General features: G+C 42.4%; 1 protein-coding gene across 1 annotated transcript in view; it reads right to left on the bottom strand.

The window, feature by feature from the left end:
• LOC123500418 (ankyrin-1-like) overlaps positions 1-22,500 on the bottom strand; it is a 35,878-nt gene that overhangs the window by 11,316 nt on the left and 2,062 nt on the right. The window contains exon 2 of the mRNA XM_045249137.1: positions 2,160-2,262. Within this exon, the coding sequence (XP_045105072.1) occupies positions 2,160-2,228 (69 nt within the window). The 5' untranslated portion in view covers positions 2,229-2,262. The remainder of the gene's footprint in view (positions 1-2,159; positions 2,263-22,500) is intronic.

Raw genomic sequence — 22,500 nt, 5'->3', positions numbered from 1 at the left:
AACTCCTTGATTTACATCCCATACCTACTCACTGCTAGGTGAACAGGGGTTACACGTGAAAGGAGACACACCTAAATATCTCCACCCTGCCGGGGAATCGAACCCCGGTCTTCTGAAGCCAGCGCTCTAACCACTGAGCTACCGGGCGTGCGTGTGTGTGTGTAATTCACTTTGATATGCTGCAGTCTCTGACGAGACAGCCAGACGTTACCCTACGGAACGAGCTCAGAGCTCATTATTTCCGATCTTGGGATAGGTCTGAGACCAGGCACACACCACACACTGGGACAACAAGGTCACAACTCCTCGATTTACATCCCGTACCTACTCACTGCTAGGTGAACAGGGATTACACGTGAAAGACACACCCAAATATCTCCTTCCGGCCGGGGAATCGAACCCCGGTTATCTGGCTTGTGAAGCCAGCGCTCTAACCACTGAGCTACCGGGCCGTGTGTGTGTGTGTGTGTGTGTGTGTGTGTGTGTGTGTGTAATTCACTGTTTGATCTGCTGCAGTCTCTGACGAGACAGCCAGACGTTACCCTACGGAACGAGCTCAGAGCTCATTATTTCCGATCTTCGGATAGGCACACACCACACACCGAGACAACAAGGTCACAACTCTTCGATTTACATCCCGTACCTAGTCACTGCTAGGTGAACAGGGGCTACACGTGAAAGGAGACACCCAAATATCTCCACCCGGCCGGGGAATCGAACCACGGTCATCTGGCTTGTGAAGCCAGCGCTCTAACCACTGTGTGTGTGTGGAGGGAGAAGGTTCATGTGTTTTAATATCCACCATTACAACAAAAGAAGCGATTAATTGTTCACCCATCACTGAATTAGACAATGCAAATCACGCACGGAAAGAATGTGCTCTGCTCTTGTCCTACTCATTGACTATAATGATGATGATGAAAATTAATATAATGAAAACAATAATAATAATGATAATAATAATAATAATAATAATAATAATAATAATAATAATATATAATAATAATAATATTAATAATAATCATAATAATAATAATAATAATAATTATTATTATTATTATTATTATTATTATTATTATTATTATTATTATTATTATTATTATTATTATTATCAATATCATTCTTCCTCTTCTCCTTCTTCTTCTTCTTATTATTATTATTATTATTACTTTTAATATTATCATTGTTATCAAATAATAGAGATAAGAAAGATCATTGTTATCATTATTATTATTAAATAATAATTATTTTCTCTATTTATTATTAATGTTATTATTATTTCAGTTTAAAAATATTTTTTATTTTTTTTTAGTGTCTTTTATTTGTTATTTCTTATTATTTATCACCATTATTATTATTATTATTATTATTATTATTATTATTATTATTATTATTATTAAAACCATTATCATCAAGTAATAGCGGTAATAAAGATAATCGTTAACAATACTATCATTAAATAATTTTTATTACACAATAATAAAGATAATACTAATAATATTGATAATAATAATAATGATAATAATAATAATAATAATAATAATAATAATAATAATGATAATGATAATAATAATAATAATAATAATGATAAGTAATGAAAATAATAATGGAATTAATAAGAGTTATAATAATGCTACAAATAAAATAAATAATAATAACAATAATATAAGATGAAAAAGAAGAGCAAGAAGAAGAAGAAGAAGAAGAAGAAGAAGAAGAAGAAGATGAAGAAGTTGAGAGAGATGAATGCGAAAAAAAGAAAAAAAAAAGGAAGAGGAAGTGGAGAAGTTGGAGGTGGAAGTATAGTTGGAGATGAGGAGGAGGTGGAGAAGGGAGAGGAAAAGAAAGAGGTGAAGGACGAGGAGGAGGACGAGGAAGAGAAGGAGAAGAAGGTGGAAATGAAGCAGAAGTAAAAGAAGGTGAAGAAGGAAAAGAAGAAAAAAAAAGCAGAAGAGGAAAAGGAGGAGGAGGAGGAGGACGGGGACGAAAAGGAAGAGGATGAATAAGAGGAAGGGGAGAAGAGGAGGAAGAGGAGAATGAAGAAGATGAGGAAGAAGAAGAAGAGAAGACGAAGAGATAGAGGAGGAAGATGGTTACGGCGTAAAATAAAAAGAAGAAGAAGCAGAAGAAGAAAAAGCAGAAGACCTCTCCTTCCTTACCATTGTAGCTGGTTCTGTCTTCATTGCCTGGTACCATTCCTTCAAGCAATCAGGTAGGCTGGACGCCATGGCGGGGTGCGGGCGCCGTTCTGTGTGACGTCACCTGCCAACAGACACTGACTCAGACACAGACAGACCACACAACAATTACCCTCAGGTGTGCTAACTGGCACAACACAACAGTGGTTTCCAAGCTTCTATAAGTTCATGCATCTTGCCGGGAACTTTACAAATGCTCAAGTAGTGTACCGCAGAGTCACTCACTCACACAAGTTTTTTTGTTTGTAGTGTACCTCTCTGGAAAACAGCCTGTCCTTGTAGCTAAGAGAGAGAGAGAGAGAGAGAGAGAGAGAGAGAGAGAGAGAGAGAGAGAGAGAGAGAGAGAGAGAGCTTTGTGTTATGTTCAAAGCTCAGGCACTGCACACCCCTCACTCGATACTCTGCGCCTCCCTGGACCGCCGCCCCCTACTCAAGCTACGCGGTCGGCAGAAAACTCTGAGCACCCACACACGGTGGCTGTACCGTTCACCAGGACTGAGCATAATATACGCTCCTTCCTGCCACGGTATAGTCGCCAGTGGAACCAGATGGTGCTCCGCAAGGACCTGCACCGCTCCACCTCCCTGCACATCTTCAAGTGCCGAGTGAACGAGTGGCTCGCCGACCAGCAGTAGCTGACACGTTATATCAAAGACATATTCATTGTCTCTGTACCAATTACACTGTAAACATCATTATACCATTATTTTTTGTAGACACAGCCATAGATAGCCCTACACTCGTAATGACTAGAGCATTGTGTATTATATCTACTGTTTAAATAAAAAAACAAAAAATGAGAGAGAGAGAGAGAGAGAGAGAGAGAGAGAGAGAGAGAGAGAGAGAGATTTTGAACCACTGGAAACCTAAGAAACTGTGTGTGTGTGTGTGTGTGTGTGTGTGTGTGTGTGTGTGTTTCATTGTTTGATCTGCTGCAGTCTCTGACGAGACAGCCAGACGTTACCCTACGGAACGAGCTCAGAGCTAATTATTTCCGATCTTCGGATAGGCCTGAGACCAGGCACACACCACACACCGGGACAACAAGGTCACAACTCCTCGATTTACATCCCGTACCTACTCACTGCTAGGTGAACAGGGGCTACACGTGAAAGGAGACACACCCAAATATCTCCACCCGGCCAGGGAATCGAACCCCGGTCCTCTGGCTTGTGAAGCCAGTGCTCTAACCACTGAGCTACCGGGCTGTGTGTGTGTGTGTGTGTGTGTGTGTGTGTGTGTGTGTGTGTGTGTGCTTGTTGTCGTTTTTTTTATTATTCTTGTCCTCTTCCCTCTCCTCACTCCATATCCTTCTCCTCCTCCTCGTCCTCCCTTCCTCCTGGTCTTTCACTTCCTGGTGGTGGTGGTGGTGGTGGTGGTGGTGGTGGTGGTGGTGGTAGTAGTAGTGGTAGCGGTAGTAGTGGTAGTAGTGGTGGTGGTGGTGGTGGTAGTACTGGTGGTAGTAGTAGCTGTAGTAGTGGTGGTAGTGGTGGTGGTGGTAGGGGTGGTGGTACTAGGGGTGTTGGTGGTGGTGGTGGTGCTATTGATGGTGGTGGTACCGGTAATAGTAGTGGTAGTTCTAGTGCTGGTGGTGGTGGTGGTGGTGGTGGTGATAGTGGTGGTGGTGGTTTTGGTAATGGTATAGTGACGGTGTTGGTGGTAGTGCTGGTGGTGGTGGTAGTAGTGGTCCTGGTGGTGGTGGTAGAGGAGGTCGTGGTGGTAGTGGTTGTGGTTGTCGTGTTGGTAGTAGTAGTAGTGGTGGTGGTGGTGATGGTTGTGGTGGTGGTTGTTTTGGTGGTAGTCATGATGGTAGTGGTTTTGGTAGTGGTATAGAGGTAGTGGTGTTGGTAGTGGTGGTGGTGGTGATGGTAGTGTTATTGGTGGTGGTGGTAGTGGTAATGATGGTTGTAGTGATAGTGGTGATGATGGTGGTGGTGGTGGTGGTGGTGGTGGTAGTGTTATTCGTGGTGGTGGTAGTGGTGATGATGGTGGTGGTGGTAGTGGTGATGGTGGTGGTGGTGGTGGTGGTGGTGGTGGTGGTGGTCCTGGTGTTGGTGGTATTTATGGTGGTGGTAATGATAGTGGTGGTGGTGGTGGTGGTGGTGGTGGTGGTGGTGATGGTGGTATTGGTAGTAGTGGTGGTGGTGGTTGTGGTGGTTGTTGTGTTGGCGGTATTGGTGTTGGTGGTGGTGGTGGTAAGATTTCGGTATTGATGGTGGTAGTGGTGATGGTGGTGATGGTGGTGGTGGTAATGGTGGTGGTTGTGGTGACGGTATTGGTGTTGGTGGTGGTGGTGGTTTTCCTGGCGGTATTGGAGGTGGTGATGGAGGTGGTGGTGGTGGTGGTGGTGGATTGGATTGGATTGGATTTTTTTTATAAGGCGCCTCAACATCTGTGGTCATTTGGCGCCTCGACAATAATGTAAAAAGACAGAATTGTTGATAAAAACAACTAAAAGCAGTTAAAACCAATACAATGGCTAAAAAACGAAAAATACAATAAAACTAAATAAAATAAAAATACTTATAATGAAATAAAATAATATTCATAACTTTGGGAGAAGGCCAGCTTCTCCCAAAAACTGAAAAACGTCATAGCCTTGGGCCAGGCATCCTGGTTGAAGGACCTTTGAGAGATAATAGACACCGCTATCTTTACCGTGACAGCGGTAGAGGTAGCGGTGTCTTAAATCAGTCAAACTGGGGCACTCAAATAGAAGGTGCCGCACCGTAAGCGGCACCAGGCAGTCATCATAATAAGGTTGACGGTCCCTGGTCAACAGGTATTTATTTGTAAGGTACGTGTGACCTATACGCAGTAGCGCCAATAGAGTCTGTGCACTGCGATCCCGGACATGGGTGTATGTCCACTGAGGGAGAGTGGAAGTAGTGATCTCTCCCATTTTCGAGGTTGCGACCCCCGTTAGTCATCTCTGCCAAATTGCTGCGAACGTCACGCGAATAAGATGAAATACATCTCGAAACGGAACAGGTGCAGGAGATGGAGCGCGACTTGCTGCCTCTTTAGCGTGGCGATCTGCTTGTTCATTCCCTGGAACACCTACATGACCAGGGACCCAACAGAACCCAACCCGATATCCTCTTCTGGTAAGTAGATAGAGCCACTCCATGGCCGATAAAACTAATGGGTGAAGGGAAATAAAAGAGGAAAGAGAAGTAAGAGCACTGTGACAGTCACTACAAATTGTTAAAGACGAAACCGGGAGAGTAAAAATGATCTGTAAAGTTAGGACTATGGCAGACAGCTCCGCAGTAAAGACGGATGCCACCGAAAGAAGACTGCCAGACCGATAAAAAGAGGGGAAAACCACACAAAACCCCAACGCCTGCGTCGGATTTGGAACCATCAGTAAAAACGGGAATGTCATCAGAATGGATAAAAAAGTGTTCTAAAAACCGTGTGTGGGACAGAGCTGGCAGAAAATCCTTCTTGCCATCCATGGTAGGAGGCCATAATGAAACAACCGGAAGTTGCCATAAACCAACTCGTGGGAGCTGGAAAGAGTAGACAGAAGTGGGGGCGATAGAAAAGTCCATCATGAGGTTTGTCACTCGAAGGCCAAAAGGTTTAGGTCGACTCGGTCGAGTGACATACGCCTGCGAACGCGAGTCCCGCAATATTGACAGACAAGGGACAGAATCAGGAAGACAATGGGTGCGAAACCAACACCGGAGCATCGAAGACTGGCGCCGGAGGTCGAGCGGCCAGAAACCAGCATCCACTAGAAGGCTAGGTATTGGAGATGTCCGAAATGCACCCGTAGCCAAGCGGACCCCAGCATGATACACAGAGTTAAGCATAAGTAGTCGTGCATCCGATGCGGATGAGTAGATCTCACAGCCGTATTCCAGCTTGTGAAGTATAAGTGTACGGTGAAGAAGCAGCAACGTGTCCCTGTCTGCACCCCAAGAGGTGTGACTTAAAACCCGAAGAAGGGATAATGCTGCCGACAAGACGCCTTAAGAGAACGGAAATGGGGAACCCAGGTGAGACGGTTGTCAAATAAAAGGCCAAGATATCGAGTCGCCTCCACGCATGAGAGGCGTCTATTAGCGAGGTATAAATCAGGGTCTGGATGGACATCACGGTTGCGACAAAAATGCATGACTACGGTCTTCGAGGTGGAAAATCGAAAACCGTTCATGTTGGCCCAACTGGACACCCTATTGATTGCCATTTCGAGCTTGCACTCAATCAGTGACATCCTAGCAGCAGGAAAATAGATGCACAAGTCGTCCACATATAAGGAGCTGTGAACGCCATCTGGGAAAGTATCAATAACGCCATTTATGGAGACTGCAAATAATGTAACACTAGGAATACTTCCCTGTTGGACGCCATCATTTAGAGCAGTAGCCTCGGAGAGAACACTACCCACTCGAACTCATAAAAGACGTAGGGTGAAAACTGCTGAATAAAGATAGGAAGGTGGCCACGAAGGCCAAAATTAAACAAGGACTGTAAAATGCCATGACACCAAGCCGTGTCGTAGGCCTTCTCCAGGTCAAAAAAGACTGTTACTTGATGGTGGTGATTAGCGAAGGCCTCACAAATGGAAGACTCTAGGGATAAAAGAGCATCAGTAGTAGACCTCATCTTTCGGAAGCCGTACTGTACCGATGACAAGTACTTCCCCCTCTCCAAGTACCACATGAGTCTTACATTTACCATCTTTTCTAACACTTTACAAATGCAGGATGTCAAAGATATAGGACGGTAGTTCGTAGCCTGAAGATTATCTTTCCCAGGCTTTGAAAATGGGAGAACCACTGCGAGCCCAAGAAGATGGAAAGTCACCAGTATGCCAAATCATATTTTGAAGATTTAATAAAAAGTTAAAAGCACTGTCAGACATGTGGCGAAAGAAGGCATAAGGAATATCATCTGGGCCAGGAAAAGAGTCGTGACACTAGGACAAAGCAGTCCGCAACTCGGAGGCAGAGAAGGGACATTATAAGACTCCTCCAGTGGAAGAAAAATTTATGCCGAGAGATTCCATTCTCTGGCGGTGACGTGCGCTTAGGGGCTGCAGGATCCTTCCGGGAAACATTGGCAAAATGCTCTGCAAAGAGGTCGGCGACAGTCGTAAGGTCTGTCACCGTTCGCCCAGCAGACAACAAAACTGGTGGGGGAGGAGCAGAATACTTTCCAGCAATTCGGCGGACTTTATTAAAGACATCCGTAAGAGGGGTGCGGGCATTAATGGAAGATAGAAAAGCTTTCCAAGAGGCTCTTTGTGCCTCTTTCAAAACTCGGCGGGCTAGAGCTCGGCAGCGTCGAAAAGCGTCTAGACACTGTGGGTCCCCACGATGTCGCCGGAGACGAGAGAAAGCTACCCGTTTCTCTTTCACAGCGTTTGTGCATGCTGCGTTTCGCCAAGGAACGGGACGCTTAGTAAAGCGACCGGACGTCCTAGGGATTGTCTGAAGCGCTGCAGAATGTAAAACATCAGTAAAATAATCAACAGCCTCAGCACAGTAGAAAAGTCCGCCAACGGACGGATAAAAGAGCTAAGGTCTGTGAATCGAGGCCAATCTTTCTTGTCTAAAACCAGGGACTGTGGCTCAGAGTTCACAGCTTCTAATAAAATAGGAAAGTGGTCACTACCGTGCAAATCCGGTAGGACCCGCTAATTAAAATCAAGGAAAGAATTAGATGTACACAGAGAAAGATAGATAGCTGTAAAAGTCCCAGTAGGACTGTGAAAATGTGTAATATTCCCAGAATTTAAAATCTCCAATCCCCCATCCTCAATTAAGGAATCGATAAAAACCCTATGAAGATCACTAGCACCTTCATCCCACAATGGGTGACGGCCGTTGAAATCTTACAATAAAAGGAAAGGCGGAGTTAGCTGACGCACCAGACCGTCAAGCTCACCCCTGGTGACAGGAACCCGAGGAGATATAAACTGCAAATAGCGTAGGATCATCCCATTAAAACCTTAACAGCAACCACCTGAAGGGGAGAGTTGAGTTGCAAGGGGACAACAGGTATGTCTTGACGGACTAGGATAGCTGTGCCACAGTGGTGGCCCTGTTCGGGGAAAGGAGTGCTAAAAAAGGCACGATAGCCAGGAGGACTAGAATAAGTACTATCACCTAGCATAGACTCTTGTAGATCTACACAAGCTGGAGAGAACTCCGACAGTAAAACTCGGAGATCCCCCCACGAGGCGCGAAGGCCTCTACAGTTCCACAGTAGAAGCTTGAAGATGACTATTTAGGTGCAGTAGACGGGCGAGCCTTTTGAAGGGGCTGCCCGTGACTCACCTGACTAGAAATAATCAACCGACGAGAAGACACCAGGAGTTGAGATGTGCCGGGTCGTTGGACCGCAGCCTTTCGGCTTACCGGTGAGTGATGCGAACCATCATCACTCCTACCGGCCATCGGAGGACGAGGGTCAGGCTGGACTGCACTTTTTGACAAAGCGGGTCCACGAGGGATGGCTGTGACAATATCATCGAACGTCTCCATGCTAGGCCGTCCTCATCACAAGATCTGAGACAGAGGGAGTCACAAGGGGCTGAACAGAATCTATTGGAGGTACCATAGCAGAGCGGTCCCTGGAGGACTCACGATCATGTGCACCGGGAGAAACCTTAGATCGCTTATGCTGAGCTAAATCTATTGATTCCGCAGAGCCGCGGTGCCGTTTGGTCAGTCCCTTCAAAGCCTTAGGCTGTGCAGGGGGCAAATGGACATCCACTACATGGGTTACGTTGGTCATATCCGGATTATTCCCGTCACTTATTACAGATGACTCAACTGAGTCGTCAGACAAGAGGGCAAACCTATTAGCCAGATGAACAGGACCAAAAGGCCCAACAGAGCGAGAGGTAGCATAAGGAGTTGTCTTTGGACCGGCAGACTGAACTGAAGAGCGTGCGGCCAATGAAGCATAGGATGTCGCACCAGTACCGGCCTTCTGGCGGTACAGGAGTTCACGGCGGGCGCTACCAAGGCTGATGAACTGAGTGTTAGCAAGCTGTAGAATGTCCTGCTCCATGTGATACCAAGGGCATTGCCTGGAACGTACCTGGTGAGCATCACGGCAATGGAAACCATAAGCTGCAGCATTAAAATGCTTCTCAGAATGTGAGTCTAGTGCTGAGCAATTACCGCATCGAGAAGCTTCCTTGCAGGAGCTTTTGCCATGACCGTAGCCGTAGCAGGAGAAACATTGAAGAGGATGGGAAATAAAACGCTTCACCCTAAGATTGATAGGACCGATATTAACACGGTCAGGGAGGGTGGAACCATAAAAGGTGAGAAGGAGGAGTTCTTCATCTTAGTCACCTTTTGGACTGAGCTAGGACACATTGCTAGTATTTTCTCTTCTGGATATTCATAAAGATCTTGACTATAAACACAACCTTTGCTATAATTAAAGGTGGGATGAGCCTTAACAGTCTCAAACATGCTGTCAGAAGGCATGCTACATATTCATAAGCCAAACAGGCTTCATCACATGACATAAACGTCACAGAGCAGCGGTTAGAAGGAAAGTCTTTATCATAAACCAGTCGAATGCGAACAATCGTACCATACGCCTTGAAAAGTGAGTGCAAGGCATGATAGGAAAATGATGGATTAACATTTACCATCCAAAGAGAGTCATATGCAGCAGAAGTGCGTCCCTCAGAAGAACTCCCAGAACAGGAGACTGCTGAGGGAGGCCCTTGTGGAGGAAATCCTCCTTCCTACTCAGACCTGAAGATGACGTCTCGTGGGCCAGGTCAGCCACCTCACGAGAACCTGAAATTTTTTTGTGTTTAACCATATGTATAAAGCTACACGAAAAAATAGCTCCAGGGGCAAGGAAAACCACCTACTGGGACTACAATGGTAGCGAGCGTTGGCTGCCGTGGACGGGGTACCTCGTCTTCATGTGGACCAGTCGTTTTAAAAAAAGGCCCCACATGATAAGAATATTTGTCCAAGACAGAGCTGAGATCCCCCTCCCAAAGCATCCCAGCCTGGACACCGAACCATACAGCACAGGACGGCCTCCAGCGGGTGGCTCTACTGGTCCACTGGCAGCCTACGTAGGAACCATTTAGTCTGGCCCCTCACTGGCGACCTTACTAGAATGGGTAGCCCTCTCCCCCTCGAAAGGGCAGAGCAGGGGCCTAAGACCTTCTAACCTAGCTCGCCAGGTCACAGTGGCACGCAAGCCCCCCACCACGACATGGCGGTTCCCACCTGGGTGGGTTGTGGTTGCGGTATTGGTGGTGTTGGTGTGATGGTGGTGGTGGTGGTAGTGGTGGTAGTTGTGTTGGCGGTATTGGTGGTGGTAGTGTTGATGGTGGTAGTGGTTGTTGGTGTTGGTGATGGTGGTGGTGGTTGTGGTTGTGGTGGTGTTATTAGTGGTGGTGGTGGTGGTGGTGGTAGTGGTTGTGGTGGTGGTATTGGTGGTGGTTGTGGAGGTGGTGGTTTTGGTGGCGGTAATGGTGGTGGTGGTGATGATGGTGGTGTTTTGGTGGCCGTATTGGTGGTGGTGGTGGTGGTGGTGGTGGTGGTGGTGGTTGGTGATGGTGGTTGTGGTTGCTTTATTGGTGGTGGAGGTGGTGGTTGTTCTGGCGGTATTGGTGGTGGTAGTTGTGCTGGTTGTGGTGGTGGTATTGGTGGTGGTGGTGATTGTCTTTGTGGTACTGGTTGTCATGGCGGTATTGCTGGTGGTGGTGGTGGTTGTTGTGGTGGAGATATTGGTTGTGGTGGTTGTTTTGCTGGCGGTATTGTTGTTGTTGGTGGTGGTTGTGATTGTGGTGCTGGTATTGGTGGTGGTGATGGTGGTGGTGGTGGTGGAGGTGGTGGTGGATGTGGTTGCGTTCTTTGTGGTGGTGGTGGTGATCTTGGTGGTGGTGGTTGTCCTGGTGGGTTGATGATGATGGTGGTGGTGGTGGTGGTGGTTCTAGTGGCGGTATTGGTGGTGGTGGTAGTTGGGGTGGTGGTGATTTTGTTGTTGGTGGTTGTGGTGGTGGTGGTGGTGGTGGTGGTGGTGGTAATGTTTGTGGTATTGGTGGTGGTGGTGGTGGTTGTGGTTGTGGTGGCGGTATTGATGATGATGGTGGTGGTGAGGGTGGTGGTGGTGGTTGTGTTGGCGGTATTAGTGGTGGTGGTGGAGGTGGTGATTGTGTTGTCGGTATTGGTGGTGCTGGTGGTGGTGGTGGTGGTAATGTTTGTGGTATTGGTGGTGGTGGTGGTGGTGGTGGTTGTGGTGGTGGTGGTTGTGGTGGCGGTATTGATGATGATGGTGGCGGTGAGGGTAGTGGTGGTGGTTGTGTTGGCGGTATTGGTGGTGGTGGTGGTGGTGGTAGTGGTTGTGTTGTCGGTATTGGTGGTGATGGTGCATGTGGTGGTGGTGATAGTGGTGGTGGTAGTTGTGGTGTCGGTATAGGTGGTGGTGGTGGTGGTTGTGTTGGTAGGTTGGTGGTGATGGTGCTGGTGGTGGTTGGTGGTGGTGGTGGTGGTGGTGATGGTGGTAGTGGTGGTGGTTGTGTTGGCGGTATTGGTGGTGGTGGTGGAGGTTATGGTTATTTTGGTTGTAGTGGCGGAATTAGAGGTGGTGGTGGTGGTGGTTGTGTTGGTGGTATTTGTGGTTATGTTGGTGGTGGTGGTCGTGGTTGTGGTTGTGGTGGTGGTGGTTGTGGTGTCGGTATTGGTGGTGATACTGGTGGGAGTGGTGGTGGTTGTGTTGGCGGTATTGGTGGTGATCGTTGTGGTGGTGGTGGTTGTGGTGTCGGTATAGGTGGTGGTGGTGATGGTGGTGTATGTGTTGGCAGTATTTGTCGTGGTGGTGGAGGTTATGGTAATTGTGGTTGTAGTTGGGGGTTGTGGTGGTGGTGGTGGTTGTGTTGGTGGTGCTTGTGGTGTCGGTATTGGTGGTGGTGGTGGTGGTGATTGTGGTGGTGGTTGTATTGGCGGTATTGATGGTGGTTGTGGGGGGGGGGGATTTTGTTGTAGGCGCCGCAACAGCGGAGGTCATATGGCGCAGCATCAAAATATTTAATTAAGACAAAAAGGGTTTAAAAGAAATCATAAAATAACTAAAAGCAAGTAGAAACGATAAAATTAATGGTAACTAAAAACAAAAGACTACAGTAAAATACATGAAATACTAAAATACATAATAAAATTAAATAAAATTCACAGGTTTGGGAGAAGACCCGCTTCTCCCAAAAACCTAAAAACATCATGACCCTTGGCCAGGCACTCTGGTCCAAGGACCCTTGAGATATAATAGATACCGCTATCTCTACCGTGACAGCGGTAGAGGTAGCGGTGTCTTAAGTCAGTCAAACTAGGGCACTCCAATAGAAGGTGCCGCACCGTAAGCGGCACCAGGCAGTCATCACAGTAAGGTTTAGGGTCCCTGGTCAACAGGTACTTATTTGTAAGGCACGTGTGACCTATACGCAGTCGCGCCAATAAAGTCTGTAATCGGCGATCCCGGACATGGGTGTAAGTCCATTGAGGGATAGAGGAAGTAGTGATCTCTCCCATTTTCGAGTTTGCGACCCCCGTTAGCCATCTCCTCTGACAAATTGCTGCAATTACCTCACCGATTAGAGGAAATACATCTCGAAACGGAACAGGTGCAGGAGATGGAGCGTGACTTGCTGCCTCTTTACCGAGGCGGTCTGCATGTTCATTCCCTGGAACACTAACGTGACCAGAGACCCAACAGAAACCAACACGATATCCTCGTTTAGTAAGAAGATATAGCTACTCCAGGGTTGATAAAACCAAAGAATTAAGAGAGACTGTGCAAGAGAGAGCAGTAAGAGCACTGCGACAGTCACTAAAATTTGTATAAGACGAAACAGGGAGAGTAAAAATTATCTGTAAAGCTAGGACTATGGCAGAAAGCTCCGCCGTAAAAACGGACGCAAATGAAGGAAGGCTGCCACACCAATAAAAAGATGGAAAAACTACACTAAACCCGACGCCTGCGTCGGATTTGGAACCATCAGTAAAAACAGGAATATCATTAGAATGGATAAAAAAGTGTTTTGAAAATCCTTCTTATCATCAATGATAGGAGGGCATAATGACAGAACAGGAAGCTGCCAATAACCAACTCGTAGGAGCCGGAAAGAGAGGACAGGAGTGGGGTCGATAGATAAGTCCGCCATAAGATTTGCCACTGGAAGGCCAAAAGGTTTAGGTAGATTCGATCGAGTGGCATACGCCTGCGAACGCGAGTCCCGCAATATTGACAGACAAGGGACAGAATCGGGAAGACGGTGAGTGCGAAACCAACACCGGAGCATCGAAGACTGGCGCCGGAGGTCGAGCGGCCAGAAACCAGCATCCACTAGAAGGCTAGGTATTAGAGATGTCCGAAATGCACCCGTAGCCAAGCGGACCCCAGCATGATGCACGGGTCAATCGTGCGTAGTCGTGCATCCGTTGCGGATGAGTAGATCTCAGAGCCGTATTCCAGCTTCGGAAGTATGAGTGTACGGTGAAGCAGCAGCAACGTCCCTGTCCGCACCCCATGAGGTGTGACTTAAAACTCGAAGATGGGATAGTGCCGTCCTGCAAGACGCTTTAAGAGAACGGAAATGTGGAACCCAAGTAAGACGGCTGTCAAAAAAAATAGGCCAATATATTGAGTGGCCTCCACACATCAGATGCGTCTATTGGCTAAATATAAATCAGGATCTGGATGGACGCCACGATTTCGACAAAAATGCATAGACACGGTCTTTGAGGTGGAGAATCGAAAACCGTTTATGTTGGCCCAACTGGACACCCGATTTATTGCCAGTTGGAGCTTTCGCTCAATCAGTGACATCCTAGCAGCAGCAAAAGAGATGCACAAGTCGTCCACATATAAAGAGCTGCGAACGCCATCCGGTAGAGTATCTATAACACCATTTATTGCAACTGCGAATAGCGTAACACTAAGAATACTTCCCTGTGAGACACCGTCATTTAAAGCAGTAGCATCGGAGAGAAATCTCCCCACTCGAACCCGTAAAAGACGTCTGGATAAAAACTGCTGGATAAAAAATAGGAAGGTGGCCACGGAGACCCAAATTAAACAAGGAACGTAAAATCCCATGACGTCAAGCTGTGTTGTAGGCCTTCTCCAGGTCAAAAAATGCAGTAACCTGGTGGTGGTGATTAGCGAAGGCCTCACAAATAGAAGACTCTAGTGATAAAAGAAACATTTGAAACATTTATTTATCACTAGTTTTTAAAAATATATAATGTACATATTATAATATGCATTGTACAAGCTAGCTTTTCAGGCATCTTATAATAATCTGTGAGAATTATTAGCTGACGTGCGGTTTGTGCAATGGAAAGAATAGAATCTTAACAATAATACATAGTAAAAGTTAATTTAATGGAAATATTTAAGACAGTACAATAATAATAATAATAATAATAATAATAATAATAATAATAATAATAATAATAATAATAACAATAGTAATAATAAAAATGAAAATAATAATAATAACAATAACAAAAATAATAATGATGTTAATGATGACAATAATGAAAATATTAACAATAACAATAATAAAAATAATAATGATGACAATAATGAACATAATAACAATAACAATGATAAAAATAATCATGATGACAATAATTCTTATGATAATACATAAACACAAGTTAGAAATAATAACAATAGAAATATTAAAAAACAATATTAATTATAACAGTAATAAATATAATATTGATGACAATAGTTCTTATGATATTATATTAATAGAAAATAGAGATGATAATATTGAAAGAAGATTCAGTGATATAAAATAAACAACTCTGATGATAATAGTAATATATAAAGTCTAAAAATCATGAAATAAAGATATATGACAATTCAGGTGTAAAATATTAGCTATATGGAAATTTAATAAAGATCCCTTATATGTATGAATACAAATACTTAGATTTAATATTGCAAACTAGACAATCAATATGAATTCATGATATTTCTTTTTAGTTGTTTTTTAAATATACTAAGGGAAGGAACATTTCAATAATATGAAATGTCAAAATCTTTCACACTCAAACTCTCCTCGTGACTTCTGGCATCTAGCCAAAAACATTTCAAATAACTTCACTTCTTCATCTTTCCCTCCTTTATTTCATTCTGATGGCACCACTGCCATCTCTTCTCTCTAAGGCTGAACTCTTTTCTAAAACCTTTGCTCACAACTCCACCTTGGACGATTCTGGGCTTGTCCTTCCCTCTCCTCCTCCCTCTGACTATTTCATGTCTACATTCAAAATTCTTCGTAATGATGTTTTCCATGCCCTTGCTGGCCTAAACCCTCGGAAGGCTTATGGACCTGATGGGGTCCCTCCTATTCTCAAAAACTGTGCTTCTATGCTTGCACCTCGCCTGGCCAAACTCTTCAAACTTTGCCTATCGACTTCTACCTTTCTTTCCTGCTGAAAGTTCGCCTACATTCAGCCTGTTCCTAAAAAGGGTGACCGTTCTAACCCCTCAAACTACCGTCCTATAGCTTTAATCTCTTGCTTGTCTAAAGTTTTTGAATCTATCCTGAATAGGAAGATTCTCAAACATGTGTCACTTCACAATCTTCTGTCTGATCGCCAGTATGGCTTCCGTCAAGGTCGCTCTACTGGTGATCTTCTGGCTTTCTTTACTGAGTCTTGATCATCCTCTTTTAGAGATTTCGGTGAAACTTTTACTGTTGCGTTAGACATATCAAAAGCTTTTGATAGAGTCTGGCATAAAGCTTTGATTTCAAAACTGCCCTCTTACGGCTTCTATCCTTCTCTCTGCAACTTTATCTCATGTTTCCTTTCCGACCGCTCTATTGCTGCTGTGGTAGACGGCTACTGTTCTTCTCCTAAACCTATTAATAGTGGTGTTCCTCAGGGTTCTGTCCTGTCACCCACTCTCTTTCTATTATTCATTAATGACCTTCTTAACCAAACTTCTTGCCCTATCCACTCCTACGCTGATGATACCACCCTACATCTTTCCACGTTCTTTCACAGACGTCCAACCTTTCAGGAAATTAACAGATCACGCGGGAACGCCACGGAACCCCTGACTTCCGATCTTTCTAAAATTTCCGATTAGGGCAGAGAAAATCTAGTAGTTTTCAATGCCTCAAAAACTCAATTCCTCCATCTATCAACTCGACACAACCTTCCAGACAACTATCCCCTCTTCTTCAATGACACTCAACTGTCTTCCTCTTCCACAATGAATATTCTCGGTCTGTCCTTTGCTCATAATCTTAACTGGAAACTTCACATCTCATCTCTTGCTAAAACAGTTTCTTTGAAGTTAGGTGTTCTGAGGCGTCTCCGCCAGTTTTTCTCGCCCCTCCAACTGCTTACTCTGTATAAGGGCCTTATCCGTCCCTGTATGGAGTACTCTTCGCATGTTTGGGGGTTCCAGTCACACAGCTTTGCTTGATAGGGTGGAATCGAAAGCTCTTCGTCTCATCAATTCCCCTCCTCTGACTAACTGTCTTCACTCTCTTTCTCACCGCCGAAATGTTGCATCCCTTTCTATATTTTATCGCTATTTTCATGGTAACTGTTCTACTGATCTTGCTAACTGCATGCCTCCCCTCCTCCTGCGGCCACGCTGCACAAGGCTTTCTTCTTCCTCTCATCCCTATTCTGTCCAACTCTCTAATGCAAGAGTTAACCAGTACGCTCAATCATTCATCCCTTTCACTGGTAAACTCTGGAACTCCCTCCCTGCATCTGTATTTCCAAATTCCTACAACTTGTCTTCTTTTAAGAAGGAGGTATCGAGGCATTTGTTCCCCTAATTCTGGCTGACGGTTTTGGCACTTTTTTACTCTTTGGAGAGCCAGCGCTGAAGTGGGCTTTTTTCTAACTTTCTTTTTTTTGCCCTTGGCTGGCCCTCTTCCCTACGTAAAAAAAAAAAAAAAAAATGTGAAGTGGTATAGTGTTCCATACAACAGGACCTATGTATAAAATTGAATGGCGAAATTTTGTGAGGTGATGAGCTGGATGTAGGAGATTACCACGATTACGTGTCCTATGTTCATGGGTTGGGAGGAGATCATGGAGTTGATTTCTGTGGTTAAACATATATTGAGAAACACATAGATTTGTTATATCTTCAAGTTTTAATATGTTTAGAAGTTTAAAAAGAGGGTCTGTGTGAGCAAAATAGCTACTGTTTGAAATTATTCTACAGCAATGTGTCTGGAAATCTTTAAATTATCAATATGATGCTTAAAAGTCAATGATTCGTCATAAGTAACTCCTAAAAATTTTACTGTGTTTGTTCTGCAAATAGGATTTCTATTAATTGTACGTTGGGGGAGGTTGAGTTGACGTTTGCATGTGAAAAGCATAAAATGTGTTTTGTCAGTGTTGATAGTGAGTCTGTTACTTAGGCACCACTGACGTAATTTATCAAGTTATTGATTAGCAGATATAATAAGTTGTTCTGGAGATGGGTCTATGAGGTAAACTGTCATATCGTCTGCGAATAGAATGGTTTTTGAGTTACTAAAAATATTTGATATGTCATTTATGTAAATTAGGAATAATATAGGACCCAAAACACTACCTTGAGGTACCCCAAGAGTAACAGTTTTCAAAGAAGATATTTCTCCATAAAAGTGAACTTGCTGCTGTCTTTCAAATAAATAATCCCTGAACCAAGAATGTAATGTGCCACGTACACCATAATGATACAGTTTATCAAGAAGGATAGTATGGTTTACTGTGTCAAATGCTTTAGAGAAGTCAATAAAAATGGATAAAACTGAAAGGTTTTTTTATCTATTGAAGTTAGGATGTCATTAGAAAAAAAAAAACATTAAGGGCATGAGATGTGTTACATTTTGACCTAAAACCGTATTGTGAATTATTTAATATTTTTTTTATTTTCCAAATATTGCACAAGGTGAGTTTTCATTGCAGATTCAAATATCTTAGAAAAAAACTGTTAGTTGAGAAATAGGCCTATAATTTTTAGGATCATCATTAGGTACAGACTTGTATATGGGAGTAATTACAACATTTTTTTTTAGCTTGCTTGGAAAAGTTCCTTTTGAAACTGAACGATTAAGAAGAAATGTTAGTGGTATGGAGAACAATTTAGTATTCTTTTTAATAACAGAGACTGCAATATTATTAATGCCAGAGTTTTTATTATTAAGTTTTTTAATCACATTTCTTGAGTCTTGAGTTGTTGAAATAGGAACAACCATAGACTGTGGAAAATCACCTTCAAGGTAACTATTCGGATTAGTATTAGATTTAGGTAATTGGTTATTAAGGTGGGGTGCAATATTCGAAAAGTAATTACTGAAAGCTTCAGCTATGTCAAATGGCTTGTTTAGTGTAGTTGACTCTACTTTCAACGAGTTAATACTGGTGATCTTATGAGAATTACCTTTTAAAGAATTTATAGTTTGCCATATTTTCTTAGCGTTATTTTTAAAATCAGAAAAAAATGTTTAGTAATAGTTACGTTTAGCTAATCTTATAGATTGTGTAAGATTGTTCCTGTATATTTTGTATGTGTTATGTGATATGATTCCAAGTTTTGCTTGTTTGAAGAGTATAAATTTATTTTTAATAGAGTTCATTAGTCCTCTGGTAAGCCAAGTGTTTTGCAGTCTTATAAATTATAGGGTAACATTTATTATATAATTTGATAATACTATTATTAAAGTAGCTGAAACTTTCATTAGTGTTTGTCATGTGGTATAGATCTTCCCAGTTAATTTGGTGTAATTCATGTGTAAATTTATCATGGTTATAATTGTTAAAGTCCCTGAAAGTTATCTTGAGCTTACTATTAGGTTCAGATTGTTTAATCACATTAATGAAAACGGGTAAGTGATCAGAAACACTATAATGTAAAATGCCAGATAAAGACGGTGGTAAGAAATTCGTCCAAACATGGTCTACCTAGTTTATCTGGGAATCTGGTCAGCCGAGATATGTGAGGAAAATAATTCATTGCTTGTATTGCATTAAGGAAGATATTAGTAGGAAGATGAGATGTATGTTCAAGTAAATTAATGTTGAAATCACCAAGAATAATGGTTTTGTTCCAGCTGAAAACATCAGTAGTTAATATGTTAATTAAGGTGTCAGTAAAATCATTTACAGCTATATGTTTGCTATGAGGTCTGTAAAGCGTGGCTATTACATATTCAATTGTAGTTATTTTAACTTCTAGTGTATAGAGTTCTATATCGTCATTGATCTAACAATATTCATGTAGTACATCTGTATGAATGTCATTCCTTACAAAAATACTGACACCTCCGTGTTCCTTGTTAGTTTTAACCAGATGGAATGCAGAGTATCCTTCCATAAAGAAAAGATGTTTGGTAGATTCATTTAGCCATGTTTCTGTGAGTGCAAGGACATCTGGGTGCTTCAGGAGATAATTTAACATTAATTTTAGGTAATCAAAGTTTTTAAAAAAGAAACCTAATATTTAAATGAATTATGTTAATATACTGATTATGGTAAGGATTAGTAGCTAACACATATTCATCAATATCAAAATGTCATGGTTTCCAGAAATTTTTTCAATAATATTAATAAAGTCATAATTATTATTACCATCATTATCAGCTGAATCATAAAGTGAATTATACAGGTTATCCATAACGACTTAAAAATATATAATATATATATATATATATATATATATATATATATATATATATATATATATATATATATATATATATATATATATATATATATATATATATATATATATATATATATATATATATATATATATATATATATATATATATATATATATATATATATATATATATATATATATATATATATATATATATATATATATATATATATATATATATATATATATATATATATATATATATATATATATATATATATATATATATATATATATATATATATATATATATATATATATATATATATATATATATATATATATATATATATATATATATATATATATATATATATATATATATATATATATATATATATATACTATAGATAGACAATCTAGTCTCATCGGTATGCATAAATATAATGAAAAATTTTACAGACATCATTATACATTTGGCAGAATATGCATGAAAAATATTTACAGCAACCGAGGAAGGGAGCAATACTGACTTTACAGTAAAATGGGCATGACCAAGTCCTCCATAGGGGCTCAATCCCCATCACGTCCCTGGGAGTAAGCCCGCAGTTCTGTCGTGAAGTCGGTCAATCCCATTGGAAAAACGTAAGAGCATACACAGAATACTCCCTTGCTCTCCACAACATGTAGTGGTAATAATAGGTACAACTAGTTATACTTAATTGGAGGAAAAAGGTAGAAATAAAAGAAAGTGATAGTAGTAGTAGTAGTCGTAGTAGTAATAGTAGTGGGGGAGAGAATCCAACACGTTGATCAGGGCAGCTTCACACCTCTGGTCTTCACCACATCTGGCGGGATGGGCTCCAAGGCTCAGTGCTTCTACTCAAGACTAGCCGACCTAATGGCAGAAAAGAAGCACCAGCCAAGGAGCCATGTCGTCGCATGGATGAGGTGCCGTCTTTCATTCTCCCTCCTCAGATCAGCCCTCCTGTGTCTCAGGGGGACAAGGCATTCCACTCCCATACCTGCAGATTTAAGTGGCCTTGACTGCGAGGCTACACTGGTGGAGAGTGGCATAAGAGTAGATAGAGGTAGAGTGAATTTATAGCTAACAACTAATGTTTATATTATAGAGTATTAGATATGGTTGGATGCCACAGTCATTAGCGAGAGTTGGGGCTAATGACCTCCAAGTAGTGGAGCCCCTAATTGACGCATCAATAAACATGGGGTGGAGGTAGTAGAAGTAGTAGTAGTAGTAGTAGTAGTAGAAGTAGTAGTAGTAGTAGTAGAAGTAGTAGTATAGATACTAGTAGAATTATAATAGTAGTAGTACTAGTAGTAGTAGTAGTAGTAGTAGTAGTAGTAGTAGTAGTAGTAGTAGTAGTAGTAGTAGTAGTAGTAGTAGCAGAAGTAGTAGACCTTATCTTTCGGAAGCTGTACTGTACCGATGACAAGTACTTCCTCCTTTCCAAATACCACATGAGTCTTACATTTACCATCTTTTCTAACACCTTACAAATACAAGACGTCAAAGATATAGGACGGTAATTCGTAGCCTGGAGATGATCTTTCCCAGGCTTCGGAAATGGGAGAACCACTGCCACAGCCCAAGAAGATGGAAAGTCACTGGTATGCCAAATCATATTATATGCATTTAATAAAAAGTTAAAAGCCCAGTCTGACATGTGACGCAAAAAGGTATAAGGAATGTTGTCTGGACCAGAAGATGAGATTGTGATCGGAGGAGCCCAACGGAGATGAAAGGGAGACTGCAAAAGCAGAAGAATTAGAGGTGAGGAAGAGATCAAGAATGTTGGGCGTGTCTCCAAGACGGTCAGGAATACGGGTAGGATGATGCACCAGTTGCTCTAGAATAATCAGTGGTTCTCAAACTATGGGTCGCGACCCAAAGTTGGGTCGAGAGACCAATTTTAATGGGTCGTAGGGACACAGGAACATTATCATGCTTTCAGTGTTTCAGTGTATTTCAGTTACTTAATTGAATTATTCTTCTTTAACCACAAATTACTTTTGTTATGTATGTTCATCTTCCCCCACCTCCCTCCTCCTGAGCATCACGTAATGGTGTCTCTGACAAGAATGACTCCTGTATCAAACGCGTATGTTGGACTGGTAGTAGGTCCATGCAGGCCCGTGTACATAACTATATATCACTGTACATTTTCTTTTGCTTTACTTTACTCTGGGTCGCGAAGGAATGAAATGTTCCAAATAGGGTCGCTCATGAAAATGTTTGAGAACATGGAGGATAGCAAAGTTGAAGATTAATTCACCAGGATGGTCAGTGATGGCAGATGAAAGCCATAGCTGGTGGTAAACATTGAAATCTCCAAGGATGCGAAAGAGTAGAGGGACAGAATGTGCTCCACTTTGGAAGTTAAGTAGTCAAAGAATTTTCTATAGTCAGAAGAGTTAGGGGAGAGATAAATGGCACAGATAAATTTAGTATGAGAGTGACTGTTAAGTCGAAGCGAGATGGTGGAAAACTCGGAAGATTCAAGAGCGTGGGCACGAGAGCAAGTTAAGTCGTTCCGTACATAGACGCAACAGCTTTGGATTGAAAATGAGAACAGAGAAAGTAGGACAGAGAAGGGGCTACTGTCAGTTGTCTCAGACAGCTGTGTTCGGTGAGGAAAAG

Source organism: Portunus trituberculatus, unplaced genomic scaffold (assembly GCF_017591435.1).
Source record: "Portunus trituberculatus isolate SZX2019 unplaced genomic scaffold, ASM1759143v1 PGA_scaffold_225__1_contigs__length_182313, whole genome shotgun sequence".
Classification (NCBI taxonomy): Eukaryota; Metazoa; Arthropoda; class Malacostraca; order Decapoda; family Portunidae; genus Portunus; species Portunus trituberculatus.
The sequence above is the reverse complement of the archived record's forward strand: the minus strand, read 5'-3'. Positions and strand labels throughout refer to the sequence as shown.